The 24,977-nt window shown below is 39.1% G+C and overlaps 1 protein-coding gene across 1 annotated transcript in view; it reads right to left on the bottom strand.

Annotated features, from left to right (window-relative positions):
* cnnm2b (cyclin and CBS domain divalent metal cation transport mediator 2b) overlaps positions 1-24,977 on the bottom strand; it is a 28,026-nt gene that overhangs the window by 650 nt on the left and 2,399 nt on the right. The window contains exons 2-7 of the mRNA XM_085911975.1: positions 5,788-5,931; positions 3,843-3,980; positions 3,356-3,525; positions 2,400-2,493; positions 1,779-1,838; positions 278-456 (exon numbers count right to left, since the gene is read on the bottom strand). Of these exons, the coding sequence (XP_085768101.1) occupies positions 278-456; positions 1,779-1,838; positions 2,400-2,493; positions 3,356-3,525; positions 3,843-3,980; positions 5,788-5,931 (785 nt within the window). The remainder of the gene's footprint in view (positions 1-277; positions 457-1,778; positions 1,839-2,399; positions 2,494-3,355; positions 3,526-3,842; positions 3,981-5,787; positions 5,932-24,977) is intronic.

Here is a 24,977-nt window from a genome sequence, read left to right as displayed (position 1 = left end):
TTATCATCTGCAGCATAATGCATGTCAAATATCATTAGAGGAAACAGATTAAATACATTTCTATTCATTTCAATGGGTAACACAACTTTGATTTTCAAACTTGGAGTTACAAAGTGGGTCACGGAGAGAATTAAATTCATAACTTGATGTATCGCTTTTAAATTTTCTCTAATGTCACTACACTATCATCCTATATTACATTAGTACATCCAAATCCATCTGAAACTAAAATGGGTTAAGGTTACACAGGTATAAGTGTCAATCTCCCTCGACTCACCTTTATAAAATACAGGTCCGAGCATGCTCTGACAGAATAGTCAGGTACGTAGATCTGCAGGAAGGAGTTCAATTGATTGTTACTGCTGCCCAAAGTCGGAGTGATGGCATCTATTCGATCGCTCCTGTTCTGGGAGTCCGAGTGGTTTAGTCCAAACGGCCTTGGTGGAGATTTATTCTCTGTGAGAGAAATGATCAAGTATGAATTTTGCACCAAAATATGCTGCTATAAAATACATATGATGTGAGGCAACTGAAAAATGAACAAATGTGGATAGGCAGCATTTCAGGAAAAAACAACAACTGCTCTTTAATGCCTTTATAATTTAAATTTCTTCAAATAATTTTGTTCTGACATATTTTTGTGGTTGACTCATTTGACAGTGATCCTTCTACTTTAACATTCAATGGTGGTACATTAAAACTAAATTTGCAATTTGCATTGCGTGAACGTAGTTTTAAGACACTGATAATATTAAAATATACTTTCCGTGCCTTTTTGGACTTCCAGAAAATATTTCATGAGTTGGTGAGTTTCACTGAGGCAGCTTGCCTGTGCCCCCACATAGAAAGTACTTGCTCTCTTTTTTTTTTAATTAAAGCCAGATTATATTTTCCACTCCTTAAAGAAGCCTAGTGAAAATCACACACAACAAAGTGAAAACAGCTCGGCTAAAACCAGTGCTACTACGCTGACTGGAATGTATGTAATCCAACATTGCAATAAGTCGGTGTCTATGGGACGCACAAATAGCATTGGTGTGTGTGCGCGCGTGCAGACCAAGCACAGTGGGCCAAAGACCTGGCATGTGAAGTCTTCCAGATTAGTACTCCACTTTCAAAAAGCAGCAGGGGTCAGGTCATTATTTAAACCCCCTGAAAAGTATTTCAAATATATATATATATAATACATGTGTGTATAAAAGCCAGACCAACATCATTGTGTGGCATTCAGGCCTCGAATAGAATGGAAGAAAAAAAAAAAGTTAAATATATGCAAAGTTCCAGATACTGATGTATCCTTTAAAGTGTGCTTGTTTTACTTAAGTCTGTGCAAGTGAACATATGTGTACGTGCTTCTCTTTGTATGTGCGCACAGTGGTGTCCAGCAGGGGGCTGTAGCTGTAGGTCTTGTTTACGCAGTCAGGGGGTTAAAGGTTAGGGGCGAGAGGGAGAGGGCGGAGTCTGGGGCCTCCAGTCTCCAGCACCATTGAACCCCTTGAATAATGGCTCAGAGGATGAGGGTGCTACAGACTTTTTCTTCACACTGATTCCTTTCTTTTTCATATACATGTATTGGACATGGTGCATTCAAGTACAAACCCATTTCTGGACAGATACACATCACCATCTACAAAGTCATTTTAAAACATGAACAAAAAGTAGTATTCATTCGACTAAATATGACGATGCTAAACCAAAAACTCAAAAAAACAGTACAGATTAGCACGTAGCTGAGAATTCAATGAGGAGATGGGTAAAGAAAGAAAAATATACTCTACCTGGTGATCCAGCTAATGAATCGCCCCTATTGACAAATGTTCGCGAAAGAGACAGCGGGACTTTTGGGGCAGGAGGGGGGCGGTCAGAGAAAAGAAGAGGAAAAGAAAAGTAAAGAAAGGTAAGTAAACTAGTATACATATCATGTACATGTAGGCAAAATCAACAGCAACAAATCCAATCATGACTAAAAGAAGAATGAAAGAGAATCATAAGAATCACATTTAACTTAAGACTGCACAGGACACTTTTCGTTTTCACCACTAGGTGTCTCTCAGTTCCTATCTACTGATCAAAATGGTTGTAAGGAATGGGGAATAGTTGAGAAGTTTATGAATGAACTGAGAAGAGTGAGGGCATCACTACTACTACTGTCACTGCGAGAAGGGTCACTAATCCATAATTTCACTGACAAAGCTTGTATCTACAGTTGCTTTAAGATAATGTGGCTGATTATTCACATAAAGGTGAAGGCAATAATGGATGTTCTAAAACGTTCTTATTGTTTTCCCATATTTGGCACGCAACCAAATAAGAGCAAATGAAATTAAAGCCACAAAAAACATTTGAGTCACTGATGACTTGAAGGAAATACAATCAAGTCGCATCATGAGAGAGCTCACCTGGTGAGACAGTGAGAGCCAGCATTCCATAGAAAGAGAATGGTCCAGCTTCAAACTTCATACCCTCTTTTCCTGCCTCCACTTCCACTTTGCCCTGTAGAAGTCAGATTCAGAGCTTTAATGGAAGAAGGACCATAAAAAAGGACTTTTGTTCAACATAGCATTTGCTTTATTCATCTTTTTGTATGAAGTGAAACATCTTTCGTCAAAACACAAGTCAGTTCATTAACTTTGTATTTTTTGCCAAATTTCCCAGAGAAATTTACAAAAACAGAAACTGTTCCGGGGAAATAGTGTAACTGTCATGCAAGTGTAAAAATAGCTTTATTGCTGGTAATATTAAAAGTAAAAACAAGAGGTCTGAGCTTGAAATGCAAACAAATTTCCCAGAGAAATTTACAAAAACAGAAACTGTTCTGGGGAAATAGTGTAACTGTCATGCAAGTGTAAAAATAGCTTTATTGCTGGGAATATTAAAAGTAAAAACAAGAGGTCTGAGCTTGAAATGCAAACAACTGATGGTTAGAGATGGTTAAAGAAGAAAAATCAAGTTATGTGGAAAAAGAGTAGTTGACTGATTATCATATTGCATACACAACAGAATCCAAAATCAAAAAAGTTCACCAATTTTCAAATGTATTTTCAAAGTGGGGTTTGAACAAAAAAAAATTGTTGCAATATTACACTATTATTAAAAGGGAAGACAATTTACAGTTTTGTTATTGTAACAAGAAACCTTGAGTTGACACACATGAGTTGCCTTTGCAGGTCAAATAAAATAATGTGATGGGCCGGATCTGGCCCCCGGGCCTTGAGTTTTATACCTGTGGCGATGGTTAGACCGTTATCACTATCCACTATCAATCGGAAAGCCGGAGCGCTTCACGTGAATTTTGACCCAGAGTTAAAGTACATGCCTTGCATAATGTTTCCAACTGTTTTCGAGTCCCACCAACCTGCAGAATGAGGATGAAATAGTCCACAGGTCTGTTCCTGTGGAAGAGGTAGTGCTCAGGCGCCCGCTTGCTCTTCTCATCGTATTTCAGCTCCTGGATGACATTGGGATGCTTCAACAAGCGCAGTAGAATCTTTTCAGACATTTGCGGTGGTGCGAACAGGTCTACCTCTGCAGACACAGAGAAGGGGGGGGGGGCAGTGAGAATAACAGTTGAACAGAAGGATCAACACAAATAACTATTAAGTATTTTTGAGTTGTCATACAGTATTCCCAGTAAGCAACTAATAGCCACATCATTTGAGATGACATCGGTGATAAATACGACTAACGTGAACATCTAATACTCGGTTATGGCGACGTGGCGTATACTCACCCAACTCAGCAGCCATCCGTCCCAATACATGGAGACACATATGCACACATACGCAAAAACTTTCCTTAAGGCACACTGGGGGGGAAGTAAAGCAGCAACACCGAGCACTTGCCTGTTGCTAGGAAACGCAGGGTAGCCAGCAGAAGCTGAGGTGATATTTTAACCTTCATTTCATTGTCGGTAGGCTTGAAGGCCGAGAAATCCTGCTTCCTGTCGCGATGGGTGATTTTCTTCTTCGTCTTGTTGTCAGCTGCAGACACAAAGAGAGTTGATGAGAAGACACGCGATACAACAACAACCAGACGTCAGTCCACCATGTCACTCCACTAATAAAAGATACTCGTCCCAGGTCACGGGGTGACTAAACTTGAGTTACCCATACTTCTTTGCCTTTTCTGGAAACATAGCTGTGGCGTCTTTCTCAGAAGGAAAAGAGAACTATAGGGGGGCTACATTGTTAGTTTATCACATTCTTAGCATTACTTCAAGCCATATGTTATGGAGCAGCAGATAAGCAGGCGCATTGGTGCAACCCCCAAATATACATTGTCATAGTATATATTTGATAGGAGTGAAATATGTAATAGGATCTAAAAAGTTGAATATATTTAAATTCTGGTGCACAGGACAAATAAGCACGTTTGCAATGCGCAACAAATGTGAAAGTGACAAAAGTGAAAAACACCCACTGAACATTAAAAAACATTGAGTGGGATGTGCACATATTATATTTTGGGGTTTTTTTTTGGATGGAAGGGGGGAAAAAAAGGTCGCCCACAGTTTGTTTTATACCCTGACTGTAAATTTGGGATTAAATTCATCACAAAGCATTTTTGTTGGGTCTTTCTGGGTGCCGTCACAATCATTTCATGTCAAAGAGAATGAAAAGCTACAAGGTGAGATGTTCTATGCCTCATGTACATTGAAGGATTACAGTATTTTAAAATTATAGCCAACTTTATTTTGATCATTAGGCTGTGATAGTGAAAAAATAAAAAAATGAAAACCACTGGAACAATGGCAGCTTTTGAATTGCTTCAGGATGAGCTCGCCTGTGCGTCACAACGTGTAAACTCCTAAAACATGCATCAAAGTGTTTTGTCACATTAAATCTACAACAAAGAGCGCCACAAAAGAGAGAAACTATGATGGAGATTATTCAAATTTAGAAGTGGAAGCCATGACGTAACGTAAGTACATACAAACACACATGCATGGCACGAATGCATGCACACACACACACACTACTAAATACTGTTACTAAATAGTGTGCAAATAACTGTTGACCTGGAGAGACTTTCAAATGAATGAGACCGAGCTCTCCATTCACAATGAATGAGCGCTAGTGGTAAACTCAAGAAAGCACTTCAGTACTATTTCATCCCTTGCACATATGAAATTGTATTATGGTTCAATGTAAAACAGAAAATATGCATTGTTTATATTGGGATTTTTTTCGTCTTTGACAGAAAAAGGCCACATGAGTGGTGTCAGTAATCATTTGAGGGAGTCGGGTCGCTAATGATCCCGCCATGACGCTGACACTGCTTCCTGTAGCGGTTGAAAACAAAATTTTACGCCTGTTCCAATCACACCTCGAGTATAATGTCGCCCCAACTTAGTTTTAATTTGTCATCCAAAGCTGAAATTAATTCTGAATGCTCATTTGTATGCCGTAGAAACACACACCTACGACTTTAAAACGTGAATTTAAGACAATAATACATACATACATACACACAGCTCAGGTCAAAAGCACAGAAAAGTTAAAGTAAAAGGGGCAATAGTGTGGCTGCAAAAAATGTTTTAGCTTTGGATCAGCAATCACAACTATGCATGTAGTTTGGATTCTGAATCCTCTGTGGGTTTTAGTATTACTCGTGGCAATGTGATCCATTTGGATAAAAATGATATTGTTGTGTTGTGATGTACTATATTTCACATTGTTTTGTGGTATTTGGAACAACCTACAGTATACTGTGATTTAAATACTTAATTACTTCATGTTTGGACCTTGACGAAATTAAACTGGTATGAACTTTAAGAGGGCAACCTACTGTACAAGTCTGTCTCGTCCAGGATCTCTGACTTGATGATTTCCTCAATAATGTCCTCCAGGGTGACAATACCGAGAACCTCGTAGAAAGGGTCTCCCTCACCCTCATTGTTGACCCTCTGAACTATGGCCAGATGGGATTTTCCTAGCAAATCATACATGCACACACAGACACACAAACACAAAGGCAAGTTATAAAGTTAGGGTCATATTATGGTTGTTAGAGAAATACAGAGGTCAAGCAGTGGGTGGTGTTAGGGGTAGTGTTGTTCTATTGGGAGATGGGAAGGGGGACCTAAAAGGGAACAAACAAACTGGGGCACCCGAGTTTTGGGGTCATTTTGACGTGACAGATTGGCATATGTTTAAATTGGACGATGACAACTGTACAATAAATGTATGGAACCTGGGGGGAAAAAAGCACGTGTGACAGTACAGAGTCTGACACCATCCAATTGACGGTGGGTGACAAAAACAACAACAGATTTGTGCATCAGTCATGCCCCTATCTAATGCAAGGTAGCAGATCTATCTATCTATCTTTCTATCTATCTATCTATCTATCTATCTATCTATCTATCTATCTATCTATCTATCTATCTATCTATCTATCTATCTATCTATCTATCTATCTATCTATCTATCTATCTATCTATCTATCTATCTATCTATCTATCTATCTATCTATCTATCTATCTATCTCTCGTGATGATACATAAAAGGATGAAAACCCACTTTCGTCAGTCCTTAGTGCGTCTTGTTTTTTTTAAAGTTTGTCATCATTGGTCATTTGTCATCAAAACGGGCATCCATCCCATCAGTATTGACGGAATGCCCACTTCTGATGAATACAATATCAACGCTGATGTAAGAGAATAGTAAACTAATATTTAAGGCTAAAATGAAATAACTCTATTAAAAAATTGTGAAATTCGGTGAGCTGGTCTGCTCCATGAAACGCAAGGACTGTTTATCGCTATTTTGCAAAATCATCATGTTTAATAACCGACCCGGATTCTACCATTGGCCACAATGCAATGTGAGATGCTACTTAAAGTAAATCATTTGAAACAAAAATAACACAAACAATTCTGTAGTTAGAAGAAAATGACAGCAATGTGTTTTCTTCATACATTTTCAAATGACGAAATCTGTGGCATTTTAAAACGTTTTGAGCAACGTATGGTAGAGCACTACAATAAATATTCTGCAATCAATATTTAGGTCAACTTTTATACACACAGTAATGACCCGGGGAATGGTTTACTGACGCTACAGTCAATTTCATAGCAGGTGCTTCTTTCTTGGTCGACACCGTCTCGGTCCACGATGATGTGAAAGTCTCTTCACTGTGGGCGGTGACATTGGTGTTCCAGTTGTTTCCAGGTCATGGTAAGCCTTCGCTCGCCCTGGAGATTCCTGGGTTGTTTGTGAACTTCCAAACCTAGAAGGAAGGAGGACTTGCTCCAAATTCAAATTCACCTCAAATCTAGATGGTTGGAACATGGACACACTGATGTCAATTTAACATCAATATGACATTAAACCTAATTTTGATCTGACATCAAATGCCCACTGGGCAGTTGGAAGTTCCAAAAAGATATTGAGTCTAAACACATTTGCTTTGGACTGGAAAAAGCTGATTTACTGTACATGAAGCTTTTGACGTTCCAAAAGCTCAACATAAATTATGATTGAAATCAGTGTCAGGAGACAACTTATTTAAAGCAAGTACCAAATTGACCAAGATGAGTGGTCAAATATACAGGCAGAAATATATCAGATGCTTGATGACGGCTATAAAATAAAAAGATCAGGTCAAGGTGAAACTTGACATTTAATCAAATACCAGTGACGATGTATGTGTTGTGATTCAGTGTCTATTTTGACCCTGTGAAGAAAACAAAAATAAATTAAAGCTCAACACTCCGGTCTTGTTGTCATTAAAGATTACATCCGATAAAGATTCCAACGTTAATTGGATCAGTGCAAATTCAGAATTAATCTGATATGCTTGCTCATGATGAGTAAAACCTCTCACAAAATGTCCAGTATGAATGAATTGATGAATGAATGAATGAATGAATGAACAAATGGATGGATGAATGGCTGAATGAATTTATTTGATATATGACTAAAAACAACCAATCTACTCCTTTGTCATTTGCTAGTCTCGCTCCAGCCGACATGGCTAAGAATTCTTTTTGCAACCATTGGCAAATGACCACCTAAGACTCGGAGGCAGGTCGAGCTCAGAGCAGTTTAAAAGAGAAACCATCCGTGTAGTCGTGTAGGTACCCGAGAAAATATGTACTGTGGGAAACGGGAACTTTGACACGGTAGAGCAAAATCAACAAGACACTGTGATCCAAGTAGCCTCAAAAGACTCAGGAGTACAACACGTGACAGTCATACTGTCTTGAATGTCATCATGATGTGGCCCGACTTATTCCCCCTTCCCAGGACCCGCCCGTGTGCCACCCAGAAAAAAAAAAAAAAACAACAAACTGCATGTATTCAGTGAAGACTGTCAAGCAAAACGCTAAATAAATTCTTTGCCTTTTCTCAGCTTGTGATCATTTAAAAGGAATTTTCCACATGCCCAGGCTAATATTAGCCTCCTTCAAAATGAAGTTTCCATTCGGCCCCAGCGATATTCTCACCAAGCAAAGGAACAGAACAAGACGAAGCCTCCGCTGTGTGATCAGATTGTCTCAGAATGGGTCGTTTGCATGCAGCTACCTGGGTTTAAATAACCGAGGGTGTCAAATGTGTTTGCGTGCAACTACTGCACATGTTAGTGTATTTCGTATTTCAATGAGACCACAGGTACATTACTCAGAGCATGACCCTGAGTGCTTTTGGCTAATGCAGCTTTTTGTACGGAGAGAAAGGACGTCTACGTTCATCGCTGAAAGTTTTATTGCACTGCAGCGCTCCGCTTCTGCACAACACCATGACAGCACACTAATTTGCAGTGCACTCAACCCGGCAGTCGGAATACATAAAAAAAAAAAACATGTGCATCCACTGCAGTTGATCCTTTGAATAAACACTCGGGTAACTAACATATGAAACCAGTCGAGAAGAATTCCTAGTGAAAACAAGGAATGCGAATGGGTAGTAAGAAGCTTGTTAGAAATTGAGAAACAGGTAACAAAAATAATCGGCTAACGGTGGCACACGTGCACAATATCAATGACTTCTTAATTATTGTGCTTTATCACAAAGGTTTAACTAGGACAAACGCAAATGAAGCCTATTGGGTTCAAGCAATCAGGCCTCATAAGTCCTTGAGCATGCAATTAGTTTAAACCGGCCTGCATATGTGGGGAGTTCAAATACTGAGCACAATTTCTAAAACTGTTACTATCTATCAAAAAACACACACAAGTGATTTGCAAAAGTCTCAGTACAAACACTACTTAAGACTGAGTTTGTAGACAAATAAAATAACATAAGGAACTATAATAACTCAAATATGATATTATTGTATCGTATTGGGAAGATCGATTTGCAACATTCACAGGTGGATGTTGAACCATATTGTATGCGCACACACAAACTCACACAAACTCTATGCACACAAACACACACACACACACACACACACACACACACACACACACACACACACACACACACACACACACACACACACACACACACACACAGAGTAACGTAGCGTAATATTGAGCATGTAATATTTCTCACCATGCAATTACAATTCTCAACAATTACACGATTAACAAAAATATTTAGGTCTATAGGGCCCTTTGCCTATGAATGAATGAACAAATCACAATCTACTTATTTGGTCAAGGGTTTTGAGAGTGAGTATTTTATTGCCAATGTTAAATGCACTCTGGGTTACGAAAAATACTCACTTTGGTCAATAGGTGGCAGTACAAGAACACAGTTTGGCCTGAGTTACCCGATACTGGAGCGAAGGCAACTTTCATGCCGATGCTCAATTCAGATTTTTGTGTGTTTAAGCATTCAGATTCCATATTAAATTTGACCTTTGTGTTAACATATTCGACCCCAGTGACCCGCATGCGAAGAAGAGAGAGACAACGTTACTCGCAATGTCGTTTTGAAGAAAATGTGATCCAGCATTATTATCTTTTCATTATTGCATATACACAGAGGAATGATTTGGGAAGAGGTGAAATATCATATTTTGAGGGAATGAGGCAAGGCTTTTCGATCGCATTTCATGGAGACACCACCAAAGATGATATCACGCCATTACTGTGCGTAATAAATGAACCTTTGTGGCTGCTACTAACACCACAAAGCCAGCTAGCTGCTCAGACTGGCTTAAAAAAATCTGATACAGGTCGCATATGAATAAAAAAAAAATTGGAATTGAGCTGCACCGTGAACGTAGCCTCAGATAGAGTGCATGCGCAACTGCACCTCGGCCTGAGAAATTTTAAGAAAAAAATGTTTTGCAAATTTCTTAAAATCGGGCTTCGCAGTTTACAGTAACGTTTCCAAACATGACAGAAAATGACATCATCCCAAAAACTATGACTAGGCTGAACTGCTTCAGAGAGACAGTGAGGGGATTCAGCCAAAAGAGGCTGTTCTCGAGGACCATACTTGGAGTTTCTGAACAGGATGACGAATTATCCAAACAACTCTGGATTTGTTGTCACGCCGTAATATTTCTCACCATGCATCATACGGAAAAGCAGCACCTGACCACAAGTTCATTCATTTTCTCCTAATGGTTTCCCATTGATGCGTATCCTTATGACTGGGGCTCTAAGGAATCTCCACCCAGGGGACATTTCAACAACAAACGCAACCAGTTACGACAGCAAGCTGCATTCTCTGAATGAATAACAATGTTTTTCCAGCGTGCGTGCGTGTGTGTCTGCATTGTCGCAGCTGAACGATCTTGTGACTAAGGAAGACTAAGCTATGAGCAAATCTGACCTTTTTGTATTGACCATATTGTCAAGACGGTCTTACATGATGGTCTTACATGATCAGAATCCCAAATGATCATAAACGCATCATAAATGCAGCAAATGTTTTATCGGATTTTTCAGTTAATCGATGAACAATCAAAAGAATGTATTCTTTTTTTTTTGTCAATTGTCTTTGTTTTTCAACCCATCTTGCGCAACTTGCTGTTCTTTACCCTCTCACAAGTAGCTAGATGACAAAATTCAAGTTTAATCCATGAATCAACCAATACATTTCATTCTTCAACCGAAATTTAAACAGCCGTTGACATTTTAACATCATGAGACTGAGATGGCACCTAACAACCGATGTAAGGCTTCAGACAGGAAGTGGCTACTGAACTTTGAAAAGAATTACAGAATATGCAATGCTTTCCCATCACCCTTACATTGCTCTATATTTGCCAGTGCTCAAATATTTTTTGGGGAAAAAAAAAGTGGGACGTGGAGAGGGGGGCCACTGATGAGCGTCCACAACAGATACTGACCCCTCATACTCCCACCCCATCTCCCCAAGCCGTAAGTGCCTATTTATAGGGTAAAATTACGCTATGGAAAAATATGACAAAGCTGCATTCCATAAATACACTGGGAATGGTGGAAAAGAGCAAACGGTTTAGTCTCTGAAGGCCAGAGTGGAGGTTCTCAGGCTTGGATTTGGAGTATGGATAATTAGCTACATATATAGGTGGATCTTTCTTTCATTTGGATGAGTGAAACAATATATTTAAGAGACTTAACGACAGGTTGTGCGTACTATGATATGAAATACAGTATTTTAAGAATTAACGGAATGCATGTCTTTCCAACAGAAAAAGGAGAGAATACTTAAATATTGTACATTGTTAATCATAACTGTTAAATAGCTTCAGAATTGCATTTTATATTATATTACATTCTTCTTTTGAAGATCTTTGCTCGGGGTGTGCTTTGAGTCTCATTGACGAGCGACGGCTCCAGATTTCAATGTATGAGTGGATATGTATGTGAACGTAAACAACGAAATAAAAAATGTTTATTTAACATCAAATTACAGCATGCACAAATTGATAAGCGCCAATTTTAACAATGTGCACAGACAGTGACACATAAATACAAAAATAAATACATAAATACAAAAAAAAAAACAATAAATACACACAAAATACCATTCTCAATTTTGAGAGGTTCAAAGTGAGATTTGGTTTTCCACTCAGTCCAAAAGTTTAAATGTTATATTGGGATCATATACGTACTTGATACTTCATTTCCAATAGGGATAACTTTCTGCTCCTCCAAAGTGATACGGATAACCAAAATTCTAAAGCATCTTAGTCGTCACACAAAAATTTCCTGAGCCTTGCTTGGACTACGATGAGAAACATTAGATATTCACAAAGTGACCAAACCAGTGTTACACCTGTCCAAAATCTGATATCACAAGTTACCCAATATGGGTGTTACAAGAAATTCAAACCACCTACTAAGGTTGTCACGATACTAAAATTTCAAATTTGACATCTATACCCAAGAAAATACTGGATACACTCTCCATGAAGAAAAGTGTAATACTGGGAACAACCCTCAAACTGCCAGGCGTAGAAGAAGGAGATCACGCTCAGGTAGGCGAGGAACGATTTTTTTTAAATACACACACATATATGTATGTAAATACACACATATGTGATATGTATTTTGGACATACTTGAAAGGAAATTTAATACACATGTATTTATTAGCGATATTCCACTCACTATTCGATTCGGTAAATATTCTCTCTATGTGCTCAATGCTTATCAGTAGAAGGGAATAATCTGACATGCATTTTGTTTCACCTGAGATAAAACAAACAATTATGTTATTATATCTAATGATTAGATATTTTGGGGGAGGAGGGTAAGAAGTAGAAGTTTTTTTTTTAAAGAATAAGACTGTACACAACAGGTTTCTTAAATGGATGATACTGAAAATGCCCTCTAGCCCCTGGTGTGTGTAATGCGCCCGTGCGCTGGACTACCCAGCATGTATTCAGCGTCAGCCCAGCTCGACGGCCCCAGATGTGCAAAAGTGGTGGCTTACAGGATCCCAGACCAATGCTCCTCACAAACACACCCTTTCACCACGGCTTAGTGCCAAGTTGCAGGCTATGAAAGGTCCACAAGTTCAGTCTCATTTTTACTTTGCGTCTCTCCACTCAAAATCCCCATTCCTGAAAAGCAAGGTATGCAACTATGCATAAACAGGCTTATACCATATGTACTTGTAATACTGTAATGTTTTATGGTTGGCAGAAGCAACAATTAATGCCATGTTTGTGAAGATGAAGAATAGAGAAGTATTGAGTGCAAGATGTTTCGTAGTTGTTTCTGTATTCAAGCGAGAAAAAAGTTGGTCGGACGTTCAATGTTCGATTTGTTCTTACCATTTGTTTTGGAGACCATCCACAAAAGACAGCCTAAGGTGACATATATCAGACAAATGTGAATGTAATAGTAGCTGGAAATGGTATACTATAAGTCATGATTGCCAACCGGTGGTCCGTGGCCCTCTAGTGGTCCGTGATGGTATTAAATGTGGTCCGCGAAATTGGACATGGAAAATAATTGTAACATTTGTATTTATTATTTAGACTTGATTTATTTTCCAGCTAATGTTTTGAATCATTTACCCATCCAAATTATGTCAAATGTAGCTCAGATTCCCAAAATAGATACGGATGCAAATATATATGTATACGTCTATCCTTCTTCGGTGCAAAATAAAATAATATTACGCCAAAGCAGTGGTCCCTGACTTGCTACTTGATTATAATGGTGGTCCCTTGGACAAAACCAGTTGAAATCCCCTATTATAATTTAGAGCAGAAAATGTGACGATATTTCCCACTATGGAGAAATAAGAGGTATTTAAGTCACAACAGGAGGCATGAATTGACAAAGGTACCCACCAAAAGTAAAACACTTTTTTTTTTATTATAACTGCGGTAGTACAGTAGATGGCAAAGGGAGGCCTCTAACAACTAAACCCTAAATTTTCATCATGTCATTTTGAAGTAGGAAGAAAGAAGACTTTTGTGCTATATTGACAGAAACACTACCCTAAAATCAAGGATTGGACTTACTAAGGAAACATCAGTATGCTATGTCTGTTTTTAACAAGAAAACTTGAATTAATACATGTGCATAGTTTTAAAATAGTAAAAAAAAAAGTGTAGGCAACATGGTGAAGCACTGGTAGCACGTCCACATCACAGTTTAGAGTTCATGTTCTCCTTGTGCCTGCGTGGGTTTTTTACAGGTGCTCTGGTTTCCTCCCACATTCTCAAAACATACATGGTAGGTCTGGTGACCACTCCAAATTGTCCGATTGTGAGTTTTGTGCCTTTTTTTGTGCCTTACAATTGGCTGGCAACCAGTTCAGGGCGTCCCCCGCCTACTGCCCAAAGACTGCTGGGATAGGCTCCAACACGCCCGTGACCCCGGTGGGGATAAGCGGCTCAAAAGATAAATGAATCTTTGAACGAATAACTCCACACAGGAAGGTCTTGGGCCATAAATCCATAACTCCTCAACTATGAGGCAAACGCTAACCATTAGACCACTATGATGTCCATAGTAGTAATAATATTAGAATAGTAATTTTTGAATGTTAGTAATCATTGTTTTGGAGCTCAACATGGGTCAAAATGCTACCAGAAATGCTTGACATTCCTTTCTTCAATCTTGATTAGTAGGTTATGACATCTTGTCTAGTATTTGACCTTTTTATCCAAGGTCAATGGCCCGTAGATTTGGTACGGGATCCCTCACATTCCCTCATTTGAGCACAGGCTGCATGGTGAATAAAAGGTATGACAAAATTCACAACCTTATTTTGGCTCATATTTTTAGTCAAATATTGTCTATTTTTGTACTGGAATGAATAGTGTACATTGTTTATGTTTGCATTTTTCAGTTGATTTAATTGATGAATCATTGCACGTCTACTAGCATCCATAAAGGAGCCTAAATTACTGAAGAGATGGCAGACTTTTACCTTATAGCTGGGAATTGGTTCCCTTGAAAAATGCATACAACACCTGTCTTGGCTGACATGGAGTCAAAAGTGGTCTGCATACTGATTGCTAAGTTAATCATAGGGCAACTAATATTGGGGCATTGAGTGGGAATGGACCACCATAGTGTGACAGTCAGATTAAAGAAACTGCTACACTACGGCCATTATTTATCTATGCGCTTCTTGTCATCCACGGTTGGGTGGCGGGGGCAGCAGCTTAAGAAGGAAAGGCCATTTCTTCTCCCCCAGCTACTTTGTCCAGCTCCTCCTCTGGGAGTGACCCTTGGCATTCACAAGCCAGCTGGGAGACAGCCTACCCAGTCTCCCTACTATAACCATTATTATTGAATAATAGAGTAGAATATATGTCACATACCTTTGTATCGGTAAACGTTAGGGAAAGAGATAATACCTGGCTGGAATGTTTCTGTTCATTGGATAATAATTGTGCAACAAGAAACATGCAGTTTGATAAAAAAAAAAAAAAAAGAACCCTGACAAATGAAGAATGTGTCAAAGAAGCCCCGAATAAACCGAATTCCCTCTGACTTCAATTTCCTGATATCTGTATATACAATGTAGAATTAGCAATTTGCATGATTCAATTCAAGTTTTTCAGGGCATGAGATGAAGTTGATCAATATCACGGAAATTATGAGGGGTCAGTTTGAAGCACACCTTAGAATGTTGGCTTCTATTTTAATCCAATGCTGTCACATGAGCAAGGAGAGCAACAGTCCAGTCCATAGACAGTCAATACAAAATGGGAACAACTCATGTACAGATGTTCACACGCACACAAACAACGTAACTCTAGCCTCTGACGCTACTCACAAGGCCATGCCCCTTAATGGGATGCATCCAACACACCAACAGATTCACTCATAACACATCTATATTCATCCATCTATTCATTTTACATAACGCTTTCCCCCACGGGGGTCACAGTTGTGCTAGAACCTATTCCAACTGATTATGGGCAGTAGACCACCCTGAATTGATTCCCAGCCAATTACAGGGTACACAGAGACAAACAACCATCCGCACTCAGACTCACACCTAAGGGCAATTTGGAGTGCTCAATCGACCTGAGCATGAGGGAGGAAACTGGAGTACCCGGGAAAAAGTTGAATCAAACCCGAATTAATTGCATTTCGAAAAAATAGTCCACCGCCTCGGAACATATTTGGTTTTCAATGCAAAATATTGGAAAATCTTTGTCCTGGTTCTCAGATAAAGCTTCGGAAAGCGACCCGACTCGTGAGGTTATTGTAAACAAAATAGAGTTCGTTCCACCTGGTGCTAGTTGACGTTGGCTGGCATTGTTCTTTTAGCGGGTTGCAGACCACTGTAAGGCTGAACTGTACTAGAGAAAAAACATGGGTCCCAAAAAAGAGGCAGAAGAGGAAAGTGGCGAGAACGATAGAGCTGAAAAAGGCCCTCATCGACAAATATGAAAGAGGCGTTCGTGTGATGGACTTGGCATCGGAATTCAAAGTGCAGAGATTGACCATAAGTTTGTTTCTGAGTAATGGATAAAAAATGCTAGTGTTGCTAAGGGGGTTACGAGGAGTTAAGTCCCAGTGGACAAAACAAAGAAAGGAAAACACTGACAAAATGTAGCCAATTGAATTTTTTTTATGGAAGAGGATTCCCCTTCCAAACAATGACCCCGCCCTCCTCCACGCTCATAGGTTCAGCACCTCATCAATGTCAAGGTACATACGTAGATTGGAAAATTACTGTTTTAATTATGTGTTTCTTATTTAATTTATATTGCACATTCATTGTGGTATAAAAAAGACAACAGAGTGGTAAAAATGTTCTGGCTGAGAACAAATTATTGTGTTCTCAGTTATTTCTAATGGGAAAAATTGCTTCGGAACTCAACGGTTTTGCTTCTCAACGCTCCTTCTGGAACGAATTAGATCCGAGCTTCTACCGTATGAGTAAATAGCGTTTAAATCTCGGTCAATGAAAAATTACAAGTCAAGGTATCACTGTATTCTGCTACTGAAATCAATCATAGTAACTTGTTGAAGACTTAAAACAGTAGACACCACGAAGGTATTTTGGACTTGTGGAGAGCCCGTCTAAAGCTTTTCTCGTGCCAGCAAGTGGAGAGACGGACAGTGTGCCCGGTGTTATCAATGAAGCCAGCCTCTTGGCTCTCGGAAAAGTCCGGCTTGGAAAGCATCCATAGCAGAGCATTAGGCCTGGAGGTTTGTGTCGTTTGTAATTTATAACACTGGGGGAAATAGGCAAGAGGACAATATGGAGTGAAGAGGGAGAGGGGGAATGTGGAAGGAGGGGGATGGGACTTGCTGAACTAGCAGGCGACTGTGCCTCTCTGAGTGAGCTGCATAGACTGGAGGCCTTTCGGCCTCTCTTCAAGGCTCACCCTGAACAGGCCTTATTTTCAAGGCAAAGTTCGACTTCAAACTTAGTCAAGGTATCGCATCAACATTCATACAGTCACGGCCCAGAAAAATCCTCCTCTGCTTCTGTTAAATACAGCAACAACAAAAAAATCGAGGTAAATGGTAGCAATCACAAATGCTTTTACATGGTGATTGCTTTTTGTTTGCCTTGTAAAAACACAAAAAGCCAAATCTGATCGTTCTACACAGATAGGTGTGGATAAAAATATCAATCCAAATGCATTGCGATAGATCAGCAAATTCTTTGAATTGAATGGCCTCCTGGTCAGTGAGGGGCGCTTTGCGTGTGTTGTGCATTATACGAACGGAAGCAGCGGTCAACCGAACAGCAACAAAATGGCAACTAAATTAAGTAGTGGCAGCAGCAGCAGCATGAAAGAAGCACCTATTTTTAAATCTGACTTTTCGGATCACTTTAAATTGACTTATAAATTGACAAAAGGTTTTGGTAGTGGTGCTCGGCAGAATGAAAATACACGATAAACCAGCGCAACCACTTCCGGTTGCATGCAGAATGAAGTTGCTGTGGCTAAACCTGTTGACTCAAAACAGGTGCAACTTGACAAATCATTTGGCTGAAACTACTGCCAAGCTCTGTCCACGAACAGAAGATAACCGAGGTGTCGATCGTGTTCATGTGCAAGAACCTTGGAGATCAGGAGATCACGGCAGATTGAGATCTGTTCTCATGTCTGGCCACATTAGAACTCATCAACATTTTGTTTTAGCTTTGTCTTTTAGATGAATGTTCTGCTGTAAGACCCATGACTTCTGACGGTGATCCAACTTTTTGACACTGAGCTCTGCGCGACACAATTTATTGGTATTTTTCAGATTTCATGATGCAATGCACGCGGTCAAGGGATCCGGTACAACAAGCAGCCAAGCAACTCCAAAACAATCAATAAACGTCTACATTGTTAATGTGAGACTTGCCCCCCCCCCACCCCACCCCCCACAACACAAGACTACACGATGAGCAATGGTTGTCAATACTTTAAATTAGCCCAGCTTCAAAAAATACTCAGTGACTCAACATAAGATGAAAAATGAACGACGGTCTACCTATGGAAGAAAATCACACAAATGAATTCTGACATTTCAAACTCACGTCACTCAGTTAATGATTGTGAATGACTCAGCTGATGACAAAATAAGTGCGAACATATGCAACATAACATTGCCAGTAAGTCCAGGATTTTGGAAAATAATTAATATTCATTTTTTGTACACTAGCCAACTTTTACGACGGTGATTGTTTCACAAAAAGTGTTAAAGCGCATTTTCAAAAAATTTGCCACATCTGCTAGAAAGAAAATAAAAGCTTGTGTGATTTTAGATATAAATGAACTATCTTCTTAAATCACCATGGGGAAACAAAATGAACTTTAAAGTAGTTAGCATTGCAGAGTATTCTATATTTTGGGCCTCTGTACTGAAATTAAAAAGTCTACCTCGATAGTAATGTATAAATCTTAAGACTTAGTTTTGCACACTCGCATTTGGTATGTCTAATTGCTACATCCTTTCTCTTCTTCCCTCATCAGAGATGATGATGAGGAGCTGAGTGAGGCTGTTACTGCAGTGGATTCGACATCAACGAACCGGGAATGGTCCTGAGTAGAGCCACTACCCAGGATGCATCTACCTGTGGTGCTACACTTCATTAAATGAACCCTCAAGCTGTTCAAACTATGACTGCATTACATCATATCATGTAATTAATGTTGCCCACTCTGCATCCCGTCGCTCTCCGAAGCCCAAACTATTCAAATTAATCAAATTCAAAGAAACGACACATTATCTGCACACTTATTTATATCGTAAATGTCTAAGATTTGCTTTGGTAGACTTAAAACCAAGGTTGCTATACTTTTGAGATCTCAAACTTTTTCCCAGCCCTAATTCAAATAATCTGTGGCAGTTGAGTAAATTAACGTCTATTGTTGTGATTCTGATCAATATGAATTGTGTCAACGATTGATCGGATGCATATATGTCAGAATTAATGGTCTACAATTATGAGGGATCAATGGACGACGTGGAGGCATGAACCGACAGGCAGGAGAAGACGGTTGCCTCTGTGCACTTCCAGGTGTTTTTTTTCACGACACTTCATGAACTTGACTTGGCTGATCAGATTTATGTAAATACATTCATTTCAAATAGATTATTCTGTATCAAATATATAACGTAACTACTGTAAAATACCTACAACAAATCATGTCTTTTCTTCCAATAAATACATATACGGCTTAACTTGATCATCCATCCGTCCATCCATCCATCCGTCCATCCATCCGTCCATCCATCCGTCCATCCATCCATCCATCCATCCATCCATCCATCCATCCATCCATCCATCCATCATCCGAACCACTTAGCTGCAATTACATGCCAACTTGGTCATTCCTGCAGTTTCTGTGATGAACTATATCTGATCATTTGATTAATTGATGGAATAATTGATTGTAAATTATTTGATGGTGACAGACCTACACGCATTATTAGCAACTTTTCGTTCGACACAAAGATTTGGATCAGGACAGGATCGAGATCGGCCGATCCACGAGGATGCAGTATTGGTAATGGATATGAAAAAGTGGTCTCGAGCCGAGTCCCTACTTTTTCAACCATGGCCACTCAAACAATGATCACAGGGATCGACATCAACAGGGTCCGCGCTGTGCACATTTCTTTGTGATTCAGGTTAAATTTTTCTATAAGGATTGACTTGAACAATATATGACGCCTATAAAATGTCAAAATGCAAAAAGAGGAACACAAAAGTAATCTTTTCTTGAAGGCTTAAAACATACCCTGTAAAGACACTAAATACTAAATTATTTAGTTAATATTATTATCGTATTTTGGGCCAGGGCCAGCGACTTGTCTGTTAGGGCATAACAAAATGACTCACCCAAATTGGTTTAATGTAGAACACTGGATGAATTGATATGCTTTGAGGAGACAAAGCTACCAGCTATATGGAGCTTGTTTAATTTTCCAAGAGCAACAACAAGGTTTCTACAGATCAGACCAATATGGAGGTTGCCAGAGCAGTGATATACTGTATATACACTGTGTATCTATATTTTTAAAACAGCAAAGAATGTCAGTCAAGAATCTTCTCAATGGAATGTTTTCTACTCTGCTCCTTGTTGGCTTTAGAAAAAAAAAATATGGCTGTTTGTTAAGATAATAACCTCGAGTGGTGCCTTGGAACTGATTGGCCTGAAATGTCAGACGGAAGAATGATTATCCTGCAACCTAAAAATGACGCGTTCACCAAGTGCATCAACTTCAGTGATCTGATCTCGCTTGTGTTTCCTACATGGGATCATATTGCAATAGTTGAGTTAACAATGCACAAAGAGTGACATCAAACCTGAGTTATCAAAAAATTCAACAAAAGAGGATATTTAATAAAAATTAAAAAAAAAGGACAATAATGGCAGTAGACAAAATTAACCTACAACCTTCTCTTATTTAAACTCCAAGTCAGGTTTACATTATTGAGTTTCACAAACGTATTAATTAGTTCATAATACTTTAAGTTCTTCATCTGATTATGATTATAGCACCTTTGTCATATCCATTATCCAGAGAAATAAATCCAATGGTACTTGCCGAGTATATTGTGTAATATAGTATATCAATTTCAGCATTGCATAAATTTATCGGATGAAAATTGCTGAGAGAATGTTTTGCACAAGTCCACGCGACCTATCCAAACTGCTTTTTTTTTTTTTTGGAACATGGGATGAGTTGTGGGAGAGGGTTGATGGATGTTAAGGGTAGTCATAATGCCAGACTGGCTTTGGGAATGCTCTGTGCCTTGATTCACACTCCTGTTGTACTAATCGGGTCTTAAAAGGCCACTCCATTTTGAAGCAGAATCTGAAGAATGTAGGCTAATTCAAAAGCCAGCCTTTTAACACAACAAACTTTGCCAAGGAAGCCCAAAAGGTCAAACTAGCCACTAAATCGCCCAATGTCAAAGAGCCATCTTTTTTTGGGGGGGGGAACTGAAAAATTAGCAGGCTACTATTTTGTGTTTTTTTTCATTCCCCTGTGATTGATTTTTTAAGCGCACACACACATTATGGAATCTTAAAAATGACTTAAGTTGTCTGACTTATTTACGCTCCATGTACAATGTACATGTATGCAGCGGTGTTTGTTTGAGTCGGGTTGGGGTGAAATGGGTTGAGTTGAGATAGCTCTACTACTAAGCCTGATATGTGACGATCATGAGACTTTAGGATTTTTATTTATTTTTACAAAACTGAGGGACATTGGAGCACTTCTGTGGTTGTACAATTCAAATCGGAAAGAAAAATGCAACTACAAAGTTTCCCAAAACCTGGGAATTCAAAGTGCCATTATGTAAGACGTCAACACGTGTCACATGCCCTTAGTTCTGTGAGCATCCAGGGATTTAACTGTAGCTGTTTTTCTTTTTGGGGGGGCTTATTTTGGATAACATAAGTGCGTCCACGGCCAAAGGCAGTGATATATATATACTATTTAAAAATAAAAGCAGGGGGTGTACTCCAATTTCCATATTTAGCTACTACAGTGAATACTTTTCACAGAGAAAACTGAAATATTCAAAAGCAATTTTGGATGGCGACCAGTTCAGAGTGTACTAAGAGTGCTGGGATCGGCTCCAGCCCTACCGTGACCCTCGTGAGGATAAGCACATTAGGACGTGAGGGCAATAACACTTTTTAATTCATTATTACATTCAACTATTTTACAGTTTTAATTTCAATAAATGTCGATACCATGAAAAAAGGTTTTAGGGTGGTGCATTGTTTGGCACCGCTAAGTTTCTCTTTGCCATTATCTCAGAGCCAATCGGTGTCCGGGAACAGATTTTATTCCATTTTACGTTCTACTTGAACAAGTTGTCTGGACTTTACAGGGGTGTCCCTCATAAGTGAGGATTAAGTAGTCTTACCAATAATGACGTCATTCAATCCAAACACTTGCACCATGGGGTACTGAGCAAACACTTTGACTCACTTTCCAGTAAGATGCTCGCCACACAAAAAAAAAAAAAAAGGAATTATGACATTGCAATCAAATCACAACATTACTGGTACTATTTCAACATGATCAACACGGGGAAATAAGTAGCAAAGAGTCAGTGAAGGCTGTTTGGATCTGAACTAAGCATAGATTGGCCTATATTGCAGCAATCAGGGATCTGGATCAAGACCTGCTGGGCCGCATGGAGGCTTTTTCACTGAAGGTACTTCCTCCCAAACATTGCAGCAGGTATCGCTGCCCCAACGTTAATCACTGAATAGAACATTCAACGGCTAGGTTTTATTCTAATCGTAACAACTACGAGATATTTTTTCTTTTATTGGAAATCGTGCTTGACTTTTATATTCCATGAATTGATGTGATATGAAATCTTCCTCCCACATTGAACCTAGGGTAGGTGTCTTGCCTTACCCAGGGGGACAGGAGGTCACTGCAGTGGAGCCAAGAAACTGGACATAACCTGATATAAAGCCCTCAAACAGTCCTTCATCACTTATAGGTCGGTCGCACTGCATGCCAGTGAACTTCCAGGAATATCATAAATGCTGGAAGTCATGGAGGGGGGGGCAAATTCCTCTTTCTTACTCTGCTACTTGGTTTGGTCCCAAAGTGAGCCTCTCATTAAAGAGCAAACTTTGAGCTGAGTGAACAACCCCTGGATGCCAGTCATTGTGGCAGTCACAGTGAGAAAGCGCAATTAGTGAAAGGGTCAGAAATTTCCAGAAGGGTGTCGGTCTCAATTTGTTAACTCCAAATGAAACTTCTGAGCCAAGCACTCGCAACTTTTTAATTGTAAACTGACCTTTTGCATGTCTTTATTTACTTCAATTGGTGGTTCCTTTAATTGTCCATTGTACACAATTAAAAAAAAAAAAAAAACTTTCACATCTTCCCATTAGACCACTCCATAATAATCTTTAATACCAGTTCTGGAAAGAATTGTCCAGTTCCTTGATTATAAAACAGTTTTATTCAGGGTTGTTGAGTTTTTATTAATTCACTCCTGCATTTGTATCGCCTTTACATGACTCTTGTGTGTTCCGGCCAGAAAAATTGATATTTTATAGTTTTAGTTTAATAACAGCATTTGTCTTGCTACCAAAAAGTTTTTTTTCATCCGCATTGCCAACCCAGAAAGAATCAGTATCAGTCGAGGAAAAAAGTTGCTATCTCCATCCCTGATTTTGTAATAATGGTGCTGCTACAGTGAAACTGTAACTACTTAAGAGATTTGTGAGACCATCTAATGCAGTCATAATTCATTACTTTACAAAATATTACACACATTAATGCCCCAACAAATCCTCCGCTGTCCAGAGACTTGGAAAGCTTTTTTTTTTTTTTTTTCCCCGAATTCTAGTTTTTCTATAATGCTCCTGTTGGAGCCTGTAACATTGCACATTTGTCACTTTTGTGAGCAATATTAGACAAGTGTCTACAAATAAATAAACAATGACTTACATTACAAGGCCCTTTGAACTGAGCGTGTGAGTTGAACAGAACCAGACTGACGAGAAACTGACCCTGTCGGCCTCCCTTCAACAGTTGCTTATGACCTCCGCGAGAGGCCGGAGGCAAATTCCTTCTGGTGCTGCTCATGTCGTAATAACGTTCTGTGCCAGCTGCGTATCGGAACCAGAACTACAGAATTAATGGCGCATTTTGAACTATACAGGTGTAAAATGAAAGATCCACGCAAGTAAATTATAAATGATGTGAATGAATTCAAGAAGGACCGTGTGAAGTGTAACAATACCCGCTCCAACATAGACAACAGACTATAATGATGAGAAAAAGGAACATGGGAATTCACTACTGGCAAAATTAGAACTATATTGGATTTGTTTTTGTTGGAAAATCAGCTCAAAAAGCTTCGGTACGTTTCATGCTTCGCTCAGCAAAGAAACAGTAAATGATGAAAACACCCCCGCCCCCCTGCTAATGTATTACATAATGCTAATTTGGCAAGGAGAGTTACACCTAAATTCTGGTAATGGAGCTCAATGATTTGCTCTGTTTTCCACCCCAATTAATCCTCTTAAAGATAAGTGAATTTTCGAATCAACACAGAATGCACCTTAAGTGTTTTTAGGGATACTATAAGAATGTGTTCAATCAAACGTGGAAGTGTGGAAGGACTTCAAAATGCTGAGGACTCTTTTATATATACAGCGTTCCCTTGCTATATCACGGTTCACCTTTTCACTGCCTCACTGTGGGGTTGTCAATTTATCATGCTTTGATTCATTCATTCATTTATTTTCCAGCATAGGAATAGTCGACGGCAAATGGAGTGCACTTATTTTTTATTTATCAAAAAGGGAATGGATGAATAAAAAAATAAAAGAAAGTTATTAGCTATGTTCTTTTGTGCTCGTCCCCTAACCCTCTCACGGCACGCAGCTTGTGTTTAGTCTTCAATTTACATTTTAATTTAGGAGGAAGAAAAAAAAAAAAAATAGCCTTTTTTGGAACGTAACAACCACAATAATGCCCAGGGAACACATACACATGATGGATAGATAGATAGATAGATACAATATATAGTAGCCAAATGAGGTAACAAAATCATTAAAAACAATCATGCAGTGCAATTCTACATCACAAATAATTCAAATTGATCTTTTGTGTAACTTGTTACGGTCAAATATACAGTACCTTCAGTCATAACCTGGCTG

This window comes from Syngnathus leptorhynchus, chromosome 5, assembly GCF_054491065.1.
Source record: "Syngnathus leptorhynchus isolate UIUO chromosome 5, UIUO_Slep, whole genome shotgun sequence".
Classification (NCBI taxonomy): domain Eukaryota; kingdom Metazoa; phylum Chordata; class Actinopteri; order Syngnathiformes; family Syngnathidae; genus Syngnathus; species Syngnathus leptorhynchus.
Note: the sequence above shows the minus strand (reverse complement) of the source record. Positions and strands in the feature narration are given on the sequence as shown.